Below are 24,318 nucleotides of genomic sequence, written 5' to 3' on the forward strand. Positions count from 1 at the left end.
CTCCATGGGACTCCAGCCTGACGGTCCTTCACGCCATCACGCGGCCCGAGCCCGCGCTTTCTAAAATCACGTCAATCACGTGTCTCGCAGCGTCGTGCGTCGTGCCCATTAGCTACGCCGCGCCGGTCACGTGACTACGAAATAGCGCCAATCAGAATGAAATCCTATCACAGATCGCAGATCGCAGCGCGACTGTGCACGGCGCACTCCTCGGATGGTGCTCGCTAGTAGAGCTAAGTACTACGTTGAAAATATTGCTAGGCATCATAGGCATTACTAGGATCGAAGGCAATCATCATAGGGCGACGTTACCTGGATCAGGAATCGAGCCATTTAAGAAGAAGAAGAAGAAGAAGAAGAATCGTGAAGCGACTAGAGGGAGTTTAAGAGTTAAAGCTGCACGAGGAAACGTGAAGAGGAGGCTATCCAACAGGTAAAGAATATGTATATGTATATATATTCTGTTTTCTTTCGCCAACGGTCTGAATGAAAGTTTATCGCGTGCGACGTGATCCAATTCGACGTAATAGAAGTTTTCCAGACAAACGTGACGATTATCACGTTTCGCCCGAAAATTTCCTCGACAAATCGAGGCAAATACGTTTCATTCTCGATCATTGTACAGCTTTTATTCGAGTGAAAACGATAATGCTAAGTTCTGCAGTTCCATTGTAGGACGAATAAACAGTATAGGAGAATTATTAAGTGCCCTGCGATTAGCCCATTAAGATAAACCCACGTTTAAGTGCGTCTCGTGTTACAAGAGGGATCTCACGTTACGTGAAGAAAGAACAGGGGGCGGGGTGTGAGTTTAAGAAGAGATTAAGATACAGCGCGATCTAAGGGGAAGAATGTTACGGCGTCTTGAACAGCTACAATTTCAGGAAAAGCGTCGGAAGTCGTCGTTGAAACATTCCTATCGGAGATTTGCGGAAGCGATAGCGTTTCCCGCTATCATCTCTCTTTTTTTTATAATAAGTTTGCCACGTGGTTATGTTCTTTATTTAGCTGCGTTATACGTTTACGTTTTACGTTGCTCCCATTCGTAGAAGTATCCGGTGATCGCGCGCGAAAGAGAGAAGCGGTTGATCGGAGAAAAATTTCGAAGGAATGGTTCATCTTTTTTTTTTTTTTCGGTCGTAAAAACTCCGTTTTTATGGCCGGGTATCCCGTTACGGACGAGGAAAAGGGTCGACGGGAAATTCCTGCGGATAAAAAAATCGACAATGCCCCGGGCCGTGGGGTGTCCGAACACTCCGAACTTCATGGGAAAAAAAATGACTACCATGTGTTTGTAGAGTCGTCGCGGGGCAACAAATTCCGACAGACCGATTCCCAAGAGGAAGAAAAAGTCTACGGCGGGCAGAGGGCATCGCAAGCCTGGCAGCTGGCTTCATTTGTTCGTGAATTTTCCGGGCGTATCGATCGACTACTGTCCAATTCTACCAACAATGTAGATGAATGTAGATTCAGGCTGTTTTCGGGGGGGGGGGGGGGGCGCGCTAATGACCTAGTTTACATCGGTCACTTGATTACGCGTATTAACGCTAATCCCCCCAACGTTCTTTCCGCCATTTAATCAACGAGATTTTGACTGTTTGCCGTTTCGAGAGTAAATGAGCTAGAGTTCTGAAATTTCTACCTGATGTTCCCTGCAACTTTTTTTAGGGGGGGGGGGGATTATCCCACCCGGGCTACGTTCGAAAACGTCACTCGAGTGCACACGAGTATACTCCCTTCTCTTTCTATCTCAGCGAGTTAGAAGGAGAAGGGAGTATACCCGTGTATAACCCGGTGACGTTTTCGAACGCAGCCCCGGCCGTTGGTTTTCCAGAACAAAGAACAAACGACGCGTGGGACACGAAAGTGCATGGTTGGAGGGATTAGGGTTAAATAGTAAATAACTAGTAAATTAGTTTAGTTTTATTAATTAACTAGGAATTAACTAGTAAATTATTGGCTCGGTCAACGTGACGCTACAAATGCTTCGAAGCATTCCTCTTCTCTTTTCTTTCAATGAAGAAAGAAGGAGAAGAAGAACGCTCCAAAGCATTTGTAGCGTCACGTTGACCGTAGCCTTAGTGACACAAGTCGACACAGACGTCGTTCTATCTTTCTTGGTATTCAACGAGTAACAAAGACAGAACGAGACTTGTGTCGACTTGTGCCAGTAAATGGAAAACACTCTATACTATTTGATACGCGTATCAAGAGATCGATGCGAACTAGGCCATTAGCGCTATTTGCTTATATTCTACATCCTTGTTTTACATCTAATGATCGATAAAGGTAGAATAATATCGGTTTTAATCCACTTTTTATCTTTTCCCAAATCTAAGAATTGGAGAATCTTGGAATAAAAATTTCTTATTCTAAAAATTAAAAAAAGAAACAGTAGATTGAATTCGAGAAGTTAATCTACATTATAAAAAAAAAATGAACGTATAGAGAATTTCTGAACGAGATAGAGCATTTCTGAGGAGTAATCAATCGACACGCTTGAAAAACTTGGACGACGAACGACACGGGATTTTATGATTTCTCATGGTGGATGCCAGATTCTGCGTATTTTTACGACGCACTATAATAATGGTCCTTCTATTTTATGTAATTGAAAAATTAACTTTCGCGTACTGCGATTTTTATCTCGTCGCAGTGTGACTCTTTACAAATGTACAAGTCTTTCTTGCTAGAGTCAGTGCTAGAGTCATCATTTTCTCACGCTTGTTATTCTTACGGCATCGGCCTTTGTGCCGACCTGTTACTTGGGCTGTGTTCCGTTATTCACTGCCAGTGCTGAAAATCTATAGTGTATGGGCCGGTTGTTCCAACCTATTGGTAATCTAACTAATAGTTAAATCATATGTCTATCTTTGTCTAATGTAAAGGATAAACAAAGACATATATATGATTTAACTATTAGTTAGTTTACCAAAAGGTTGGAACAACCGGCCCTATGTGACGTAAACTATAGATTTTTAGTACTGGCAGTGAATATCGGAACGGAGCCTTACAAAACATGTCCGAACTGGTTTGAAACGATACTCGCATAACCTCTATTGTTATAAAGGAAATGGCCTTCCTCTTCTCGTGACTTGATACAATGGGGCCGCAGGGGGAAGTGATCCGCGCAATTCCTTGGGCCTAACGCACCTACGGCATACCGAGTTCACTACATCGCGGACATAAACACACAGTTACACGTACACTCGTACATAAGCGGTGTTCAACGTTCGGCATAATAACAATAATTTGGTAAAAAATTTTCTGTCACGTATTGTGATATTGTGTGTTATATCGATCTCGGCGGGAATGCAACATTTATAATACATGTTACATTCTAATACTCTATGTATCAATATATAATATGTATATTTTATATATTAATATAAAATTGACATATTGTGTATTAATACATTAAATACATATATTGATGAAAAAAATTATATATTACACATTTAATACATCAATAAATAAAGTATCTATTATATATATTAATACATATATTAATAAAAGAAGTACATATTATACGTTAATACATACATCAATAAATAAGGTATATACTATATGTTAATACATATGGAGGGGTTAAAGCCATAGTGGTGTAAGTCACTTTTTTTAACCTATCGAGTTAAGTTCATAGATGCAGTCTACACATGCAGATATGTTGAAAAAAGAAGAAAAAAAAAGTGGTCAAAAAAATTGACTTACACCACTATGGCTTTAACCCCTCCATATATTAATGAGTAAAGTACGTATTATATATTAATATATACTTTATATTAACATATGTTTTATATTTTACGTATGCTTTATCTGTAAATATATAAGGTGCGTTTTATATATTGCTATTAAATATATAAAATATGAAAATAGTTTGCAAGAAGGGTTGTAGTCAGTTCAGAGAGCATTTTGTTCTTTTTTAATTTGTCGAAACATCGGAGATTGAACACTTTTTCCATTTTCTCGGTTGTCTCTTTTTATCGACATTATTTATTAATTTTTCCAACGATTTGATCATTTAGGCAAAGATGTCTCAAAGGGGAGGAGGGAAAGGAAGAGCAAGCCGTGGGCGAGCTACGCAAAAGCCGGCAGGTTCTACGCCTCAGGAACAACATCTTCCACATGCTCAAGTTCCATCGACCAGTGGGGCTGTTCGCAGACCAGGAACCCAACAAGCGGTATATGTTAACAATATATATGTTATTACGATATATTAACGTACAATGACATGAGAATTTGACTTAAAAGTGTGGCTACAAGTGAATTTATATTGAAGAAATGGAATATTAACTTATTTACCATTTTATTTCATATGCAATCTTTATGCAAGGCTAATAATATGTGAATTATGTTGTATAACGTACATTTAACCCTCCGGAGGCAGACGCCAGTCACTCCTGACTCATGCCTTGACTCTGTTTTGTTTAGACTGTACATACATTTCTTGCAAGGGGAGTTTTTAGAATTTGGAAAACTAATCTTACCATCGCAAATCTGTTGTCTCAAATTGATACCAAACCGTGAGGTCCTAATTATTTAACATAAAACCTCTATACTCTTTTATCATTTTTTTTCGGAATTTTTCTCCTAAACGAGAAACCATTCCCTTAGAAAATTCTCCTTAAACGGGAAATCCTCCTCTTAATCGAGGAATTCGTGGAATGACGGCGATCGGGATCGAACCATGGATCTTTCAGTTGCTAATCTTTAGCTGACACATGGAGCCACGCGTCATCCCAAGAAGAGCTCTTTTGAGCTCTAAACAAAAAAAAACAAATTAGTAACCGGCCTCCGGAGGGTTAATACATCTTCAAAATAATGAAGCAATTTTTTATTATTATTATATACGAAAACATGCATCCTTAAAAATGTTTGCTGTTGATGTTACATGTATAAATGTTACATTTTCTAAAGAACGATTCTATTGCACAAGTACAAGTTGTACAAGCATTACTGACAAAGAAAGATATTACAATCTTATAAAATGTCCTCTAGTTTATTCCATGATTCACATTAGTGACATTTGCAAATACTTGTAAGATTGGTTTAACATTAATAATCGTTTTAAAATTATGTATCGTTTTTTTATCTTTGTGCAAAACAAGACACTACTATGATCTTCAACCAAGTTTAGTAGTGAGTATAAAATATTTGCAGTTAAATGTACTTTTTCTGAAAGTCTATATAGGGTGATTCTAAATGGGCTAAGCTAACTCTTTTCTAAAAAAAATAGTATATGATTCCATTTCTAAAAAAGTGCAGTTGCATCTTGCAGCAAATACATTGTGTGAAAGAATATGGCTACGGTCAACGTGACGCTACAAATGCTTCGAAGCATTCCTCTTCTCTTTTCTTTCAATGAAGAAAGAAGGAGAAGAAGAACGCTCCAAAGCATTTGTAGCGTCACGTTGACCGTAGCCTATATCCATATATCAATACGATATAGGTATATCGATATATTAATATATATATTTAAAATGATAGATCTTACTAAACAGTGAGATTTTTTCTATCACTTTTTTTTGTATCTTGATCAATCTTGATTTAGAAAAGAGCTATAACTTAGTCAGTTACTAAAATCACCTATTATATTCGCACTGTTAGATTTTAGCAAAAGTATTGCCTGTATCAGTGCTTCATTAGTTTGCTATTAAAATTTTTTATTTTAATAGCATATTGATATAAGCTACATTGTATTAATATACTGATTACATTTGTAAAAAGTTGGTATTGTGCTTGTATTAACTCTCCATATGCACGTTTTTTCGATATCTTCCTAGTGCATACGTGAGTCAGTCATGTTCGACGCTATTTTTCCCTACCTTAAAGTATTTAAAAAAAATTGGAAAACATTCACAAAACATCTGTCTGCATTGTAGTTGACGATTTTATAGTCACTTTGACGAACATGGTTTATTTAATATTTTCTGGCAGGCTTGCAAGTTTTACAGTTACAAACAGATATTTTGGCTCGGACGCCGTTGACTCGCGTTTACACACGGAGGATTAATTTAATTTTATGTACGTTTCTGTATAATGCCTTGAACGCAACTTAATATCTATGATAACAATTATTATTTATTTATCTTCTGTCAGAGCACTGGACGCGGTTTAAGCGCACAACGCGTTGGTGAGAAAGGCGATGGCGCAACGGTTGCACAGATAGGCAGAGGCGTGGAACGACTTGGAATACAATCTACCGGTATATTTTATTACTTCAGATTTAATCTGCACAATACAAAACAACACAATATGTATATTTTGTATTATACGTGTAGAACACTTTTACATACTTTTTTAATAGCCTTTTTAAGCATATAATTTATATTATACATGAGATTTTTGGTCATACTTTTTCTCATATTATATGAGGCCAACACAGATGCATACATATTTGATGGTACCATATAAATGATATAAGTATATGCGCTTTGTATGACACTGTATTTTAGATTTGTTTGTGGCTTTACATTTTTATAATCGAAATACTTTAGAAATTTATACTGTTGTAGACATGTTCTTTAGATATTAAAATAGGAATAAAATCACAATTCTTTTTTGCGTAGCCAGTGGCAGTGGAGATGGAGGGGCTGGTGCCGGTGCTGTAGTTGCGTCAGTTGGACGAGGTTCAGCCCGCGGCAAAAGAATCTTATCCGCAGATATTATTACAAAGCCGAGCCACGTAGATAACAAAAAAGGTGAGCAATAATATGAGCAATTTAATGAATTGATTATCTTAATTTATTAATTTAACAAACTGTAAAGTAAATTTACTTCAAGTGTCTTCCATATGTTTTTAAATATCTTATTGTGTATTTATTCTTTGTAGAATATTATTTTGTTTTCGTTTTCCTTTCTAGTCTTTCTTTTAAATTTTATATCTTCCATGTCCACAAATTTTCCAACATTATTTCTCGATATAACTTTCTAGAGCATTCTATATTTGATATCAGTATTTAAATATATATTACGTAACATATAAATATATTATAAATATATATGTTGCATGTATTGTTATGAGTAGAGATCGTGGCGCAGAGAAATGTGCGTTGCTCTAATGAATCAGAGATCCGAGTTCAAATTCGACTAAAAATCATCGGTTTTTATTCAATCGCCACCTCTTGGAAGGTGATGTCAACTCACCGAGCGTATCTTGCTACGAGAACCTCTCTGAAGAGGGAACCGACCCTCCAGGTTGGAGGTTGGGAAGTAGGTTAACCTACTGCCAGAAAACAAATCTCTCTCCCTCTCTCCCTCTCTCCCTCCCTCCCTCTCCCTCCCTCCCTCCCTCCCTCCCTCCCTCCCTCCCTCTCTCCCTCTCTCCCTCTCCCTCTCCTCTCTCTCTCTCTCTCTCTCTCTCTCTCTCTCTCTCTCTCTCTCTCTCTCTCTCTCTCTCTCTCTCTCTCTCTCTCTCTCTCTCTCTTTCCTCAAAACCTCAAAACTTTAAGAAGGCCCGAGTCCATCTTGAACTGTAGTATCGTTGGATGGATGGATGTTATATTATATGTATTACACATATATAATTTTTATTTTGTCTTACTAAAATTAAATTTTCTTACAATTTTGATATTTCTCAGGTGTATCTGGCATTCGCAAAATGCTCCAAGTAAATTATTTCAAATTACTGAAGGAGACTGATTGGGCCCTTTATCAATATCACGTCGATTTTGCGCCCGAAGAAGATCACACAGGTGTGCGTAAAGCTTTACTCAGAGTGCATCAACAGACTCTCGGTGCATATATCTTTGACGGCACTCTACTGTACACAAGTCACCGAATGTCCGATGTAAGTAGCAAATGTATAGCTTTGTATGATGCAATATGCATCTCTTGGATGTCGTTTACGTATCTTCTCAAGCGTATGTGTTTTCAAATATAATTGAAATATTTTAGCGAATGGTATTTACCTCAGTCAGACAATCAAATAACCAGCCTGTAACGATTACCGTACGTCTTGTTGGTGATATGCTGGTAGGAGATGCTCATTATATCCAGTTCTTTAACATAATCATGAGAAAATGTTACGAGCAACTAAATCTACAATTAGTCGGTCGCAATTATTTCGATCCTGCGAACAAGGTAAATACATTTACAAATGCATTGTTGGTCAGAGAAAACTCAATGCTCATGAAATTATTGTTTTGTCGTGTAAATACAGATCGTCTTGCCGGAATTTAAATTGGAATTGTGGCCAGGATACGTATCATCTATTCGTCAACATGAACGAGATATCTTAATGTGTGTCGAGATAACGAGTAAAGTTATGCGATTGGAAACAATGCTAGACGTCCTAAATCAGTGTTATAAGGTCGACAATCAAACATACAGAGTAAGTTATATTTTCTCTTCGAATTGCTTAGATTTTTGCTGGAATGTTTGTGAAAATAACTCATCTTTTCTGTCAAGAAAGGCTTACATTACAAGAAAGCATGTTACATAACATTGTAGTTTCCACATTGTAGCTATACTTGAATTACAAACGAGTAATCATGTCAGTTTTTTCTACTACACAAATTCAACATATCTCTGCAGTAAGGAAACAAGAGCTTCAAATGAAATCATCAATATACAAGGTGTACTGATAATTATCGTATTTCCTCTCGTGAACAGGTAGAGCGAATTGAACTGAGCAGAAAAATCCTTTATTGTTTTGCGAATTTCTCGATAATTAGTGAGGAATTAATTAATAAAAATTTGCAAATAAGTGTGCATTCGCACGATTCAGCGTCAATAGACAGCCACGCATTATTTGCTAGACGCACGTTCTTCCCAAAGCCTTGTAATAACTTGCACGTGCGTAACAACTGCAATCATCACGTGAGGCTGTCTCTTCTCGCTGAATCGCGTGAACATTGATTTGTGGATCTTTATTAATTATTAAGAAACTCGCAAAGCAGGTAATAGGGTTTTTTATTCAATTCAACTCTACCTACGTACGAGAGTCACGAGAGATGGTACGATAATCAAATACCCTGTATCTATTTTACTTTCAATTTTATTATAATTATTTGTAATAAGTGTATTTTCATGTTTTCTCGATTACGTCGTGAAAATAAATAAACATTTATGTGTATCTATGTTTGCAGGAAAATTTCGCTAAAGCTGTGATCGGTACGGTAGTTCTTACTGATTATAACAACAATACGTACCGTATTGAAGACGTAAATTTTTTGACTACTCCTAGCAACGAATTTGAGTTTAAAGGCGACAAAATAACATACGTAGATTATTATCACAAGAAATACGATATCAGGATTAGAAATCTTAAACAGCCAATGCTTGTGTCGAGATCCAAAACGAGAGATCGACAAGCTGCAGATCCGGCCCAGAACCTCGTTTATTTAGTGCCCGAATTATGTCGTGCAACAGGTACGTTATACTATTGTTTTATTGGCAACTTTTCAATTTATCCTTATTTCTTCCTCGTTAATTTTTTCATTGTCTTCGAATTTAACAGCGAAAAAATGTTGCCTTTTTTTATGACATTTATGAAGTTATTAACTTCATAAGTATATCTTTTGCCTATTTGATCTTTATATTGTGATATTATTGTGATTTGCAGGTTTAACTGACAGTATGAGAGAAAATTTCAAACTCATGAAGGGTTTGGCTGAAGAGACGCGTATCGATCCTGGAAAGCGTATCAATAGATTATTGAGATTTAATAGAAGACTTCATGAAGTACCTGCTATTAGGCAAGAGTTAGCCCAATGGAACCTGCAGCTAGATAACAGGCTGCTTGATATTCCCGCGCGCGAGTTAGCTGCTGAGAGACTTTTCTTCGGCAATAATATAGTTGCCAATGCCGATAAAGGCGATTGGACGAGAACTATGCAAAATAAGAAATGCGTGATTGCTCCAGCATTACATAATTGGGTCTTCGTAGTTACACAAAGAGATGAGAAAATCGCGAAGGTATAGCTGAATCAAGACTGAATACCGCTACAAATTATTAAATATATAGATAAATTTTAATTTATATATAAATTTATTAATAGTATTTATATATTTGTTTATTATAAATAGTAAATTCATTCTTTTAGTTGCGTGTATGTAACTAAAAAATATAATTTTTTGAAAAAATGTTGATTTCTTGTAAATCAATGTTTTGAATATTATACATGATATTGCAAACTCTTATTAAAATGCATATTGATCAAATATTGAGTTCTTATTTTAATTGATAATATTTTATTTCAGAATTTCATATCCCTTGTAATGAAAGTAGCAGCAGGAATATCATTTGATGTGAACCTGCCGACAACAGAAACTATCAACGATGATAGACCAGGCTCGTATAGCGAAAAGCTGGAACAAATTCTATGCAAGCGAGTACCACAAATGGTGTTTTGCGTAGTATCGAACAATCGCAGCGATCGCTACTCGGCGATCAAGAAGAAGTGCTGTGTGGACCGGCCTGTGCCATCGCAGGTCTGCATGTCGAGGACGATGACGCATAAGAATGTCACGTCTATCGCCACAAAAATAGCGATACAGATGAACTGTAAATTAGGCGGGGCACCGTGGTTCGTAGAAATTCCGTTGGAAGGGATGATGATGATTGGATTCGACGTTTGCCACGACACAGCAATGAAAAACAAAGATTTCGGTGAGTATTAGAATTCTTGAAGTTTACAATCTCACACAAAACAGAGTAACGCGAAATTGCAACATGTAATATTTAGAGATATCCGAACTCTATTCGAAAATTTCGAATCTAGATGATTCGAATAAGAATCATACATATTGTCAAATTGTACAAAATCAATTCCTCGTTAATAAGCAAATACGACCATGTTAATAGGTACATTCAATGAATGCATTCAGTATTATAAAACCGCTCACAGAGTGGCTAAATAGCAATCAAAAAGTATATTTTTAATTTTTGACATGTTTTGTGACCCTATCAAATTGTAAGTTTGAATATGCGTAAAAAATAGTAAGCTACGAGTACTGAAAACAAAATGAACTATATTATTTTATTTTAATTTCTATTATATGGGGCATTCCATGCCAAATCGACCTGGGTTTGACCCTCGACCTCTCGGATTTGGTCGGCGATTTTTTATGTTATTGTTCCAACTCTAAAATGCACTCGGAATTTTAAAAAATTTTTTTTTAAATAAAATTTTCCTTGATCCAAAGTGGGCCGGCGTTGGCTTCTAATTTTTTCGAACTTTTTTCGAGCTTTTTTCGAAAAAAAATATTGAAAAAAATTAGAAGCAGACGTCAGTCACTGTAAGCTGTTGCTTGAACATTTTTGTATATAACACAGGATTTTTGAGAATTTTTTCAGATTTTTCCGACGCGATTTTTTTTATTTTGGAAAATCGCTTCAAAAAAATTTGAAAAAAAACAATTAAAATATACTATTATCCATGTGTTAAAATTTAACCTAATAATAATTATATTGTTAATTAAAAATTATATTCCAACAATTCGATTCGAATGAAATCTTGTCGATTCGATTCGAAAGAGGAAATAAAATTTGATTCAATTTGACTCGACATAAAAAATCTTTGATTCGCACATCTCTAATGTAATTATAGTTTTTTTAAATTAATCTTCAAATTTTTCTAAATTAACTGTCGATTTTTGTCGCCATATTTTAACGTTGCGTTACATGGTTTCTTAATTTTTCTTGGATCAATTATATCTTAGAGGAAAAACGTGGAAAGAAACGAATAAGGAACAGATACAATCTTTTTTTTAAATGCATAAAATATAAATGCGCTCTCTAGAATTCATTATCGAATCTCGATTTTGTTAATCTCTTCTCGTTAATTTCTCCTTGTTAATTGTGATTCGTTATTGCAGGTGCTACAGTGGCTACTCTGAATAAACAGATGACAAAGTACTTCAGCGCGGTAAGCGCGCACGAAACCGGCGAGGAACTGTCGAATGATCTCTCCGATAACATCTGCAAGGCCGCACAGATGTACTACGCGCAGAACAAATTTCTGCCGACGTACATTGTGATTTATCGCGACGGTGTCGGTGAGGGTCAGATCGCGCAAGTGATGGACCGTGAAGTTGGACAGATAACGAAGAGGCTCGACGAGTTGTACGGCGGTCCGAACAAATACAAGATGGCTTTTATAATCGTGACGAAGCGGCTGAACACGCGATTCTTTTACAACAACGACAATCCGGACCCAGGCACGATAGTTGACGACGTCATTACAAGCCCGATCAAGTACGATTTCTTCATCGTATCGCAGAAGGTGCGACAGGGCACGGTAACGCCTACCGCGTACAATGTCATTTACGACACCCTCGGCTTAGACCCCGACAAGATACAACGTATGACGTACAAACTGACCCATATGTATTACAATTGTTCAAACACCGTTAGAGTACCGGCACCCTGCCACTATGCTCACAAGCTGGCGTTCCTGGTGAGTAAGTTCATTCACCGGGCGCCGAACTCGCAACTACAAAACACGTTGTACTTTTTGTAATCTCGCATTTGGTAGTAGTATACTATTTCATTCTTTTTTTCAGTTTTGTACGTATTATCTCTTTACTTTTCTTTTATTACATTTAAGGCAGACTACTTGCAGGAGCGAAGTTTTATTTTCATGATAATTGAGATCTCAGAGGGGTTGGGACTCTAAAAGAAAAAAACCAAGTGTAATAGTACTTTTATTACTCTTGAAATAACGCTGCTATGAAATAATACTTTATGATAAAAAAGTTATTTTTTTTACATTAACATTAATATGAAACATTTAGAAAAGAAGTTAAATAAGCACGAAACTGGAATGTAATTGGTATCTATCGACAGCTATTTTAGCGCCCTGACTTCTCGGACAATTTTCAAGTCTCCGCGTTGTAATATTGAAATAAATTATTATATAAGAATCATTTATTTTTCATATAATATCATGATTGAATATGATATTCAATACGACTGCAGTAAACTTGAGATTACACAGGGTTCCATCGCATTATTATCGAATTATCGATAATAAATTTTCCGCGATTTGATGTAATATCAGTACTTATTCCTAAGAGAGCCATTCCATGTTATCTCTGTATGTTGTTGTAATCATTGATTTCGGAATCTTTTTCTTTCATTTTTTGGACGTGATGCTACGTTCAAGCAAATGAAACTGATCTATTATGTTAGTTACCATGATCCAATAGTAGGAATTTTAGTTTCACCTTTTGTATACCAAAGTTACATTTATAAAGTATATTTCTTCCGATTTCAGACTTTATAATGTAAAGAGATGATTTATAAGATATACATTTCTATTGGTTTTTTTTTTTTTTTTAATAAACGTGCATAGTTTTAATTGCATTACGAGTAAGGAAGGAACGGCACCGATGAAAAATATTGTAACTGCAATTCTGAGTATAGCTACAATTTTGTCCACGGAAAAAAATGATGTATCATCAGCATCAGTGTTATTAAGATAAAATTTATTAATGCAACATCAATATTGATGAACAAAAAATACCAGATAATTGTTTTAATAATTTAAATATTTGGTCCAATAATATCCAATTGAATTAACTATTTATGCTTGTGGCAGCCCATGATGTCGACGTTTAATTGAAGCAACTTTATTTTTTTTTTCGTGTTCAAATTCAGTCAAATTGCAGGAATAAAGTGTCTAAAAGCATTCAAAAGAAAACAAACTTTTGCATCCATATTTGAATGTGACTAGGTCTATTTTTAAGACAAAAAGACAAGTTTTTTTTTTAACAAGTTGGTTGACATTTATCAGTGTCAACGAATCCACTTCTAAAATTAATAGTTGCTTTCCATTTACACTCAAGTGATCTGAGTCACTCAATTATGTGAGTATTTTATACTCAGGTAAGATAAGTCATTTTGTACTTACCTGCTTATTTTGGTGACAGAGCTATCGCATAACAATACAGATTCGTAGCCTCACTTTTAATGTAAATCTATTAGATTCATTAAAGCACACGGTCTCGATTGTGGATAAAAACTCAGTTGATTCTCACTTGCCAGCATGCAAAGAGAACGTGCATTCAACTGAGTTATGACGTCACAAACGAGAATTATCTGAGTTTTGAAATGGAAAGCAACTATTCTTAAAAAAAAAAAAAAAAAAAAAATGAAATGAAATAGAATAGAAAATGTGTTCATTTCGAAATCGAATTATTACAGCAGGAAATATCTTATTTGTTTTAGTGATTAAATTAACTTTCAATTCTAATATAAAATTCCTCTATTTTCGACAATTAATACTCCCAAATTTTTTCGAATTATGACATTAGACATTCTTCTATTTCTCAAGATAAGTCGATGTTCTCGATATTACAGTGATGTATAATGAATGTATAATGAAATAAATCGTATACGTATACATATGGTGTATATTCTGAACTTTATAGATGAGTCATGCAATCATTGCATAGCTCGTCCGTGATGCTTTGTTAAATATATTTTAACAAGCCTAAAAATTGAGTCGAGGATACTTTACTGTTTCATCTTTTGTTCTACGATCTGGGATAGACAGAATTCGTGTACACGAAATACACAGTGTGATTCTCTGTGCCAGAAAAACAATTTTTTCTTCTAGCAAAAATTACTTTCAAGCAATAGCTTCAAAATGAGAGCAATTTGAAGCTAAAAGCTAATAAATGAACGTTCTAAGGCTGCGTTCAGATATTCACTGCCAGTACTGAAAATCTATATAGTCACGTAGGTACACTATAGATTTTCAGTACTGGCAGCGAATATCTGAACGCAGTCTTAAGTCACGCATGAATCAGTGGCGGCGCTAGAACCGTTTTACTATTTTTCTAAAGATTTTATTACAACTTTGTATAATACTTTGTATAATATCGTTCAGTGCGCGCTTGTAATTCGTGAATCCTTAGAACGCTCGTTTACTAGCTTCAAATTGCGAGGAATAACAGTTGCTTCTTCTGATACAGAGAATTGCACTGCTTAAATTCCGGGACACTACTTATATACAATGGGTCTGTTTTCTGTTACTGAACTGGCGCTGCACTAGTTCAGAGTTGATCTTTTTCCTTCCAATGTGGAGTAAAAAAGATAAACTCGGAACTAGTGCGGCCAGTTCAGTAACAGAAAACAGACCCAATATCAGTGTTCGCGATTATCGTGAAAACTTGTTGAATGGATGCTGATACAGGATCAAATAAGGAAAGAATAAAACATAGCTTTGTTTCAAATGGTCCTGTTACAGACATTGTACAAAGTACATGTTGTCCTTGAGATGTTGGTAAGCACAAAATCACCACTTTTCGGTGGTTGCACCTCCCCAGCTTTGAGCGGCTGGAGGTGCTGCGACGGGTGTCGACCACTCCTCCGGAGGCTGAACACACAACAATACCGTAATTTATTGTCTTGTTTAATGCATATGTAAGTCATGGTGGAAAGAAAGTACCTTCCATCATGATGTAAGTTATAAGTATATCAAGGAATATATTCTATAAATATATAAAGTAATGTGTCAGAATAATAAATTGGAAAAGCAGTAAGATTGACTAAATTGAGTGAGTCGAGAATAAATCTGATGCGAACGTCTCACCTGGGCAGCCCAATCACCGCTGGCTTGGAATGGCTGGGGTGCAGCACCGGCCACTGCGGGAATAGCCGGAGCGGCTGCCGGCGGTGCTACGTCATCGGCCCAGTTCTCGGTGGGCACTGCGGTCGTCTCGACCTCGTTCACCCAGCCGGGCTCCGGAGCAGGAGCAGTCTCCACCGGACCCGTGAATTCCTTCGCCGGCGGCGCGATCTCCTTCGCAGCCTGTTCTTCTTTCTCTGCCTGGAAAGAAGACGTTTCGCAACCTGTTATCGATCGCGGAGCTACGCCCGCGGAAGCGCGTCGTGGAATATTCGTTCGATCTTTGTCAGAAAAGATTAAGCCTTAAAAAACCAACAGATTTGTTTCTGGATTCTATTGTCTCATCATTGTGATAAACTTAAAACGGTAAATAGGGTGGGGGAAATTAGACAGTAGAGAGTGAGAGAAGATTGCACAGACCTCCTCGGGATCTCTGTAGAAGAAGAGATCGACCACCACGTCCCACTTAGTCTCGCGTGGAATAGATCCCCTCAGGCGCAGCACTTCCCTGGCGAGCAGCCACCACATTAAACCAACTGTGTGCAGACTCTTGGTGTTGCAAGGAATCGCAATGTCTACGAAACGCAGCGGCGAGTCGGTGTTGCAGAAAGCGATAACTGGGATATTTACGTAGCTCGCCTCGGTGATGGGCTGATGGTCGGTGGACGGATCCGTGACGATCAACAAGCGTGGTTCACGGAAGGCAGCCTGGAAACAAAAGTTGGCAAAAATTATGCTGCACTTAAATCATTTTTCGAGCTATCCAATGATATCGAAACAAAATCAGAAAAGATTAAGCCAAATAAACCAACAAGTGTCAATTCTGGAATTAAATGTTTCATCACTTTAATTTTTAGTACTATAAACCTAAGTTAAACGGGACGTTTGCTAATTTTTTCACCTGGATTTGATTGGTGAATGCACCTGGGGTGAAACGTCCGGCGATAGGGGTGGCACCGGTGTGAGCCGCAAATTTCAGCACAGCTCTTTGGCCCGAATGACGGCAGCTGATGACAAAAACTTCACTGGGGTGCTCGATGGCGACGATGGCACGAGCTGCGAGCAGCAGCTTCTCCCAGGTGTGGCGAAGATTGATGACATTTACACCAGCACCTAAAAAAAAACGTAAAAGAAATAGCATGAAGATTGTGATTAGCGTATGCTAAGAAATCTAAATTACATTTAAAGCGTATACAGATTACTTGCCATCGACTCTCTTCTTATAGACGTACTGCTCCATCTGGAAGTTGACGTTTTCGGCACCCAGGTGGGTGCCAGCAGCCAACATTTTGGTAACATCGTCCTCCTTGAGGGCCAATACGTCTAAACCTCCTGACATTTTAACGTTGTGGTTGAATTACGAGTCAACCTGAAACAAGATTTTATTTTTAACTCATTACACTTGGGAAGAATGTATTGTTACGTTAAATATGTTTTTCAACAACTTTCTTTTGCAACCGACAGACAGACCAAGTAATTTTATCATTAATTAACTTTAAAAATAAAAGGTACAAATTTTTCCCTTTATTCCAATTCTAAAGCCTGCACAAGTTTATTGAAAGATGTAATAATATTTAAGTAACTCATAGTTATTATAGTATATATGAGAAGAATTTAACTTATAAGAATTTGCGGTTTCATATTATGTACAGCAAATTCGCAAATTAATACAATAAAACAAAATATACAATTATGTCTTATTTATTGTAACAGGAGTGAAACATAACCTCAAAATCGGAAGTAATATACATCGATCTACCATTTGATTTGACAAAACATTTTTCTAACTATTACTTAATATCTCAGCCCTCCTACTGTCTAAACTCACGAAATCCAAAAATTAACTCCGAAACCATGCATAAGGAAAACGCATGTGGAAAATTATACCGCGTGCCACGTGCATCAGAGATAGTTTGCATCTTTTCCAAACTAATTACAAACAATTGTCAGTAAAGAACATTTTATTTTAAAAAGAATCTTGGAAATGCTTGTGCTTCGAACATTTCTATCCGGCTGAATTAGTTACCCGAAAATTATCGAAATATCAAACGGTATCGTGACGGGACTTACGTTATGAGATGCCACTAGGAGACTCCATACAGGAAAGGAAGTTGGAAGTTGGAAGTTGGAAGTTGGGCGTTCATACGTCTCCACGCGCGGGCGTCGTGAATCAAAACAGCTGTTATTTTCAAACGGGCTAAAATATAATATAGAAAAGGATGACCAAAAGAAAGCGCGAAAAAATATCAGTCATATTTAGGGTGATGGAAAAGTGATTTTTAACGATAAATTTTGACGATAAAATATTTAACATAATTGCATTGGGCTGCAGCGTGTCGCGTTCAAGTGTGTTCGCACGTTGCGATTTTCACTATACCTTGGAATTTTTCCATTGGACCGATCAGAAGATTCTGCGTCGAATTGGCCAATTGGACAGTCAGACGCCACACGCTTTAGGCCCTGCGCACAATAGAGCACACATTAGGAATAAAAATAATAAAATAAATATTAGGAATCGGAATTAGAAATAATAGTTAAACGCACAATGGAAAAGAATAAAATGTAAGATATAGATATAGGAATATTCCTACATTTTTATATATCCTAGCTAATATTTAATATTTATTGCAGGAATATTTTTATATTTATATTCTTATTCCTAATTTGTGCTCTATTATGCGCAGGGTCTTATTAATTTTTATGCGCGCTTTTTTTCCGAGAACAGCTAATAAAAAAATAAATTTTAGTAATCGAATGCGTTCCGAAGCTCATCGAACGCAGGCGCTGCGATCCTTTTGCCCGCGCGAATGTGTGTACATGTATTAATCAAAATGGCTGCCATGGCGCTGCACCCGCTATACTATTTGAGCGAAATTTGTTGCCACAAATTATAACGTCAACTTAATTGCCAAAAACAACGAAGGGACCGGTGCCGTCGAGCTTCTACACAATCATGGAAAGTCAAAGTAACGAATTAATAGTGGGGATGTCGACGTTGCCCGTACTGCCTGCGGTGGTGAAGGAGGAGCCTATGGAGCAAAACAGCTCCAAGCAGGACACCCAACAGCCTCAAGTGCAGGATGCAGTTTGCATCGAGGAGGAATGCAACGACCAACGTATCGAGTGCACTACCGAGGGTCAGGAGAGTGAGATCCGCGCGTTTTTGTCAAAGTGCGTCTTTTGCAACAAGATGTTCACCATGGGAGACAACCCGAAGCTTCTCGAGTGCTTACACGCAGCATGCACTATATGCGTCAATAATAAGATCAGCGATCACAATACGTCGGTCGACGTAGATGTACTGTGTATGTAAACATGTGTACGCTCTTTTCTACTCTCAATCTCCTTTGTAAAGTTGCTTCCGATAAAGTTTATGCATACTCGTCCATTAGGTTGTTAAATCTCAGCAACATTGGTTGGCTCTTACTCTTGGCATCTGTTGTAACTTTACGTTAAATACATTTTACATTTGTAATAATGTTTATCTTTTGCAGTAGAGAGTAACGTCCTTATGTGTCATGTTTGCAATGTGGCTAGCCAAGTGGAAAATTTGATCGAGAACAGATTTCTCTCAAAGCTGTTGGAAGAAGAAAGTGATCTAGGATTGGACGATGAGAGTAAAGAAGCCGAGGAAGAGAAAAAGTGTACTAGCTGCCACGATAACATTGTTGCTACCAGTTATTGCATGGAGTGCGAAGAATTTATCTGCCAGAATTGTGTTATGGTGATTATAAATTGTGTATTAAACACAAGCAATATACATATATACGGTCTATATGCCTCTTAGATCAAAGAATGGATTTTTAAACGAATATCTGAGCAAAATGTTGATTAATCATATTGGATGAAACTGTTTTAAGGCTCATCAAAGATTGAAGATAACCAAGGATCATATAATTAAACCTAAGGATGAAATAGCAAATGATAGAGAAAATGTTAAACGAGGAAATAAGAAGATACCTGGATATTTATTTTGCACAATCCATTCCCACGAACAGTTCTCTTTATTTTGTGAAACGTGTGATAGACTGACCTGCAGAGACTGTCAACTCAGCGAACATCGTGATCATAAATATAAATTTATTCATGAAATTGCAGCCGAAACTCGTACTTCCATGTCAATGTTGCTTAAAGAAGTAAGGTAGGATCTGTAAATAATAACAATTAAGGTAGAACATCTATCAGAGAGATTGCAGATTTAAAAAACAAATAATTTTCAGTTACAAACGAGTATTATTGAAAAGCGCGATGAAAGTTATAGAGGATAGACAGATTCTAATACAGGAGAAGAAAAAAAGTCTTGTTCAAGATATAACACAAATGGTGGTACAGTAAGTATTACAAGTGTACATGTACATTTGCACTAGGATATATGATTTACTACTAATATTTTATCTTTTTTATGTCAGATTAACAAATGCCATTAATACAAGAGGGAAGCAGTTGGTAATGAGATTGAATGAAGTGTGTGATCAAAAGCAGAATACGTTGAATGAGAAAAAAGTTGCTTTAGATCAACTATCCAGGCTTACGGATCATTGTATACTCTTTGGCACTCATGCTTTGAAGAAAGGCTCGGACATGGAATTATTATATAGTAAAAAGTATACTGAAATTATAGATGTATACAAACATATATTTATACACATACAATTCTACCTTAATATTGTGAAAAAATGTACGAGATATATTTTATATCGAAATATGAAATGTTACTATAAACTGTTAATGTTTGTCATAGTATCTTTATACTTTTGTGTATATAGAATATCGAGGGAAATCACGTCAGAATTTACGTCAAAAAAGTTTGTTTATTTTCATTGAAAAATATAAGTGGATTTTAACTGATGATTTTGAAGCTGTCAGCCAAGATTACTATTTTTTATGTTTCCCACAAAACCAAATAATTTTTGTCTCAAATATTTTTTTACATTACTTAAGTTGGAAGTTCCAAATGTTGGAATTAGATAAAACTTCCTACATATAAACATATGCATGTGCATGCATATATACGTGTGTGTATATTATTATATGCGCTATATATTTTACATGAATATGTAACAAAATACATGATATTTTTACAGATCTGTTACAAGTCATTTACAAAGAATAAAAAGTAGACGAGCCGATATCCCAAATCCTGAGATACCTGTCAGGATACATTTATCTTTGGAAAAAGTACCAGATTTAATAAAAGGTTTGTGACGCAACATTAAACAACTTCTTATTTAATAACTGGTTTAATCAACAATTAGAAGTAATACTGAAATTAAAGAAAGTCAATAATCGATTGTATTTTACACCATATGTGAGCATAATCCAATATATTCATATTGCATCTGCAGTGGTGTCATCAATTGGGGCAATAGTCGTCGATGGTAGAGTATACCCGTCCTTATCTCCAATGGCTAACAATAACAGCACGGTGACTTACAACGAATCGCAAGCCGAACCGAAGCAAGCTACGAATTCGGTAAATACTCACACGGACGGTATTGTTCCCGTTGTTATTCAGCAGGGATTACCATTACCTGCAATGGTAACGCAGCAATCCACTAGCGTGCAACAGAATTCTTACCCGCAACAAGCACCTCTGCATCTTCCGCAACAACAACAACAACAACAACAACAGCAGCAGCAGCAGCAACAGCCGCAACCACAACAACAACAACAACAACACGCGCAACAATCACAAAATTATATGCAACAGTATATCGCGCCGCATAATATGTCACCTCGATCATCGCCACAAGCGCATCAGCCACGGGTGCAGTATTCTGTAAACTATAGCAATACTAGATTACAGCAACCTCCGTTGATGCATCAACAACGCCCGTTGGGAACCTGTCATCAGCAGCAAGTAACATCGTCCACGCATCCACATCAGCAAGCTCAAAATTTGGATCAGCTTGGACAGAACACAAGTTTACGCGGGCTTCTCGCGCACAATTCCATTCCACCGCCTCCTTATCCGTCGTTCCGGGCATCCGCCAATCATACCGTACCGTACCGATTTTCTCCTGGATACAGATATTCTTCAGGTGGCAATCCACAGAGAGTCCAAGTACCACCACCCCACACATATCAAGCAAATACATCAGTTGTACCTGTGACGACACGTTTGCAACAATGCAATTTGACTTCCCCATCGACGCAGCACATGGGAAATTATCCCATCCATCGTTGGCACATACCGCAACAAGCGAATCCTTGCCTTCCTTATACCTTGCCTCGACAGCAGCATGTGCCCACTTATACCCCAGTTCCTACCAATGATACATACAAAATTACATTAAGAAATCAACAAACCGGCAATAATCAAAAATATAACACCAATGTAAACGCCAGTTCGTGCGACAATCCACCACAGTTGCAGAATTCAGCCACTGTGTCATTGTTACATGCTGTCAGCTCGTCCATACCCAAAACACCTAGTCCTGTCACCACGCCTGGCAAGTCGGACGACACCGAAAAGAGTTTAGATAAGTTTTGTCAGAAATCGTTGAATGATCTGATGCTCACTATTGCGAAATTAGATAGTAATGGAATCCTAGTGATACCAGAGGCTCAAAGAAATCAGATAGATTCGGCACAAGTCGATAGTTCCACCGACGAGGATATAAACTCAACGGCTGAGAATACAACGGGTTAGTTGAACTTGGTGTTATTTCATTTTATTAGCTCAAAGTGTTAACTATACTTTTAATTGCTTTTGATGCCGTATGATCAAGACTTCGCGCAGGCTTTTTATATCAATTTGTATCTCTCTTTCAGCGGAGAATTCGAAAAGCACAACCGCTTCTATGGTGATGAAGGACGATCCAAACGAGGACTGGTGTGCCGTATGTATGGACGGGGGAGACGCGGTACTGTGCTGCGACAAATGTCCAAAAGTCTTCCATCTTTATTGTCATATACCTAGTTTACAATCATTTCCAGAGTAAGCTTCCCACTCACGATGTATCTTTATCTCGCTCGTCTGTTCTCTCCGCTATTATTAATTAAATAGTGCTTCTTTTAGCGAGAGTGAAACTTGGCAGTGTATGCTGTGTACAAATGTACTCGATTGCTCGGACGATGTGTCGAGCAGTGAAAAAAGGCCAAGCGGTATGAGCGCGAAGGAATTGCGAATTGCACAAAGGATTGTCTTGGAACTTTATTGTCAGTATGAACAGAGCCTACCTTTTCGGGAGGTTGTATCGAGCGAGGTAAATGACGAGGCAGTAAAATTTTTTTCGCGATACCGGTACTCGATTGACAAGTCCAGATAATCTAGCGATCGTTTTTTGTCCGCAGATTACTGATTATCATCGGATTATCAAGAAGCCAATTGCGTTAGACATAATCAGGGATAAATTAAAATCGGATCATGCAGACCATTACACAGATTTGAGACAAGTCATGGCTGACATCAGACTCATGTTTAAAAATGCTTTTACCTACAATCCTGTAAGCTGATCAAAATTCTTAATTCTTTTTGTCTTTTTTTTACCATCGTCGCCTCCCTCTTTTGCGTTTCTATCCGCATCACCTTCTTTTTTTTCAGGTGGATTCGCAAGTTTACCAAGAAGCTAGAAATTTAGAAGAGTTTTTTGAGAAATTGTTATTGAAATGGGCACCAAATTACGCGTATGACGACCCCTTTCTCGCACCTGACAAGGAGGAAGACGAGGAAGTTTTTCCACCCAATAGGAAATACAGACGCATAATTAACGATTAATAGAGGGATAAGCGAATTGTCGAGTACACCTCGTCGGAATTGTTGAGTTTAGGGCTAAATTATTTTCACGATTTTATAACTGTCGGACTAGACTGCAGTTAATAATTTGATAGAATGTGATAAATACTACCGAAACTGTCGTAAAAGCCGATAGCAGAGTGACGTCAAATGACGTATTAATAATGTCTTAATGATATTAATAATGTCTCTAACGTCAACAGTACGTCATTAAAACGTATTTAGACGTCATCTTGCTATCTGGGAAGATTAATTCCTAGAAAACATTGCAAGAAATAAGGTGCATGAGCGTTCTATTTTATTTGAAATATTTATAATAAATTTTTTCGGTTGTCTCTCAGTTTCTCGATTAGATGGACGGTATTAATATTTCACGATGACAAAACGATACTAAAGTGTAACTTTTTCGACATGTTTCATTTTTCGAATATATAGATATATTTTAATATAATATGACGCCGCTCTAGATTTTTAATTACAATCATAGTATATTTTTAGTATATTAATATAATGCTGCTTGAAGTTTTATCACGTTAGTAACTTCGCAAAAATGCTTAACATTATATTTGACTAATAAGGTAATTAATTTGTTACCCAACAATTTGTTGAATAAGGTTTTCTTCGATATTCGTTTTGTCTTTTTACTCATCGTAAAAAAATATTTTATAAAATATACACATATATAGATAAGAATATTAAATAAAGTTCCATTTATACTATTTTCACTAAGTAGTTAGCTTTTCTTCTTTAAGCGCAACATAATTTCTTTTTTACATCTCTAAAGAAGATAATTGTTCAAAAATGATAGAGATATTAAAGAGATATTAATGTAGGTTTTAAATCATAAAAAGAGAACATAGAAATTATATTTAGGATTTGTAGATTATACAAGCTGAGAATTTATTTAAATAAATTCTCTTATATTTTTATGGATACAATTTTAATATCATTTTACAAACGATAAAAGTTATATTTTATTATTATGTATTTTTACAGATTTAA

General features: G+C 36.7%; 3 protein-coding genes across 15 annotated transcripts; 2 read left to right on the forward strand and 1 right to left on the reverse strand.

Moving 5' to 3' along the window:
• Positions 1 to 63: 63 nt before the first annotated feature.
• Positions 64 to 14,348, forward strand: LOC139770981 (piwi-like protein Siwi). Of its 11 annotated transcripts, XM_071703351.1 has the most exons (13): positions 2,812 to 2,838; positions 2,924 to 3,255; positions 4,026 to 4,181; positions 5,109 to 5,139; positions 6,100 to 6,205; positions 6,570 to 6,701; positions 7,581 to 7,789; positions 7,897 to 8,082; positions 8,162 to 8,332; positions 9,090 to 9,372; positions 9,566 to 9,918; positions 10,204 to 10,612; positions 11,821 to 14,348. In XM_071703351.1, the coding sequence occupies exons 3-13, from the start codon at positions 4,126 to 4,128 to the stop codon at positions 12,462 to 12,464; spliced, it is 2,580 nt and encodes an 859-aa protein (XP_071559452.1). In that variant the 5' UTR covers positions 2,812 to 2,838; positions 2,924 to 3,255; positions 4,026 to 4,125; the 3' UTR covers positions 12,465 to 14,348. The 11 variants fall into 11 exon arrangements, with proteins under 11 accessions (XP_071559453.1, XP_071559448.1, XP_071559451.1 ...); XM_071703352.1 differs by lacking the exons at positions 2,812 to 2,838; positions 2,924 to 3,255 and adding an exon at positions 64 to 433; XM_071703350.1 differs by lacking the exons at positions 2,812 to 2,838; positions 5,109 to 5,139 and adding an exon at positions 2,506 to 2,592 and having other exon boundaries at positions 3,071 to 3,255.
• An 824-nt stretch (positions 14,349 to 15,172) lies between these two features.
• Sta (stubarista 40S ribosomal protein SA) lies at positions 15,173 to 17,762 on the reverse strand. The gene is made up of 6 exons (XM_071703359.1): positions 17,649 to 17,762; positions 16,785 to 16,947; positions 16,480 to 16,691; positions 15,999 to 16,286; positions 15,543 to 15,779; positions 15,173 to 15,326 (listed from the first exon to the last, which is right to left on the reverse strand). The coding sequence occupies exons 2-6, from the start codon at positions 16,915 to 16,917 to the stop codon at positions 15,246 to 15,248; spliced, it is 951 nt and encodes a 316-aa protein (XP_071559460.1). The 5' UTR covers positions 16,918 to 16,947; positions 17,649 to 17,762; the 3' UTR covers positions 15,173 to 15,245.
• Positions 17,763 to 18,307: 545 nt separating this feature from the next.
• Positions 18,308 to 24,041, forward strand: LOC139770979 (E3 ubiquitin-protein ligase TRIM33). 3 transcript variants are annotated; one of them, XM_071703340.1, is made up of 11 exons: positions 18,308 to 18,883; positions 19,073 to 19,302; positions 19,439 to 19,719; positions 19,799 to 19,909; positions 19,988 to 20,182; positions 20,663 to 20,775; positions 20,924 to 22,225; positions 22,353 to 22,518; positions 22,588 to 22,786; positions 22,875 to 23,027; positions 23,125 to 24,041. In XM_071703340.1, the coding sequence occupies exons 1-11, from the start codon at positions 18,532 to 18,534 to the stop codon at positions 23,296 to 23,298; spliced, it is 3,276 nt and encodes a 1,091-aa protein (XP_071559441.1). In that variant the 5' UTR covers positions 18,308 to 18,531; the 3' UTR covers positions 23,299 to 24,041. The 3 variants fall into 3 exon arrangements, with proteins under 3 accessions (XP_071559441.1, XP_071559442.1, XP_071559443.1); XM_071703341.1 differs by having other exon boundaries at positions 18,314 to 18,883; positions 22,600 to 22,786; XM_071703342.1 differs by having other exon boundaries at positions 18,759 to 18,897.
• The last annotated feature ends 277 nt before the right edge of the window (positions 24,042 to 24,318 follow it).

This window comes from Temnothorax nylanderi, unplaced genomic scaffold, assembly GCF_030848795.1.
Source record: "Temnothorax nylanderi isolate EJ_2023f unplaced genomic scaffold, tnyl_v1.0 TNYL_tig0035_pilon, whole genome shotgun sequence".
Classification (NCBI taxonomy): domain Eukaryota; kingdom Metazoa; phylum Arthropoda; class Insecta; order Hymenoptera; family Formicidae; genus Temnothorax; species Temnothorax nylanderi.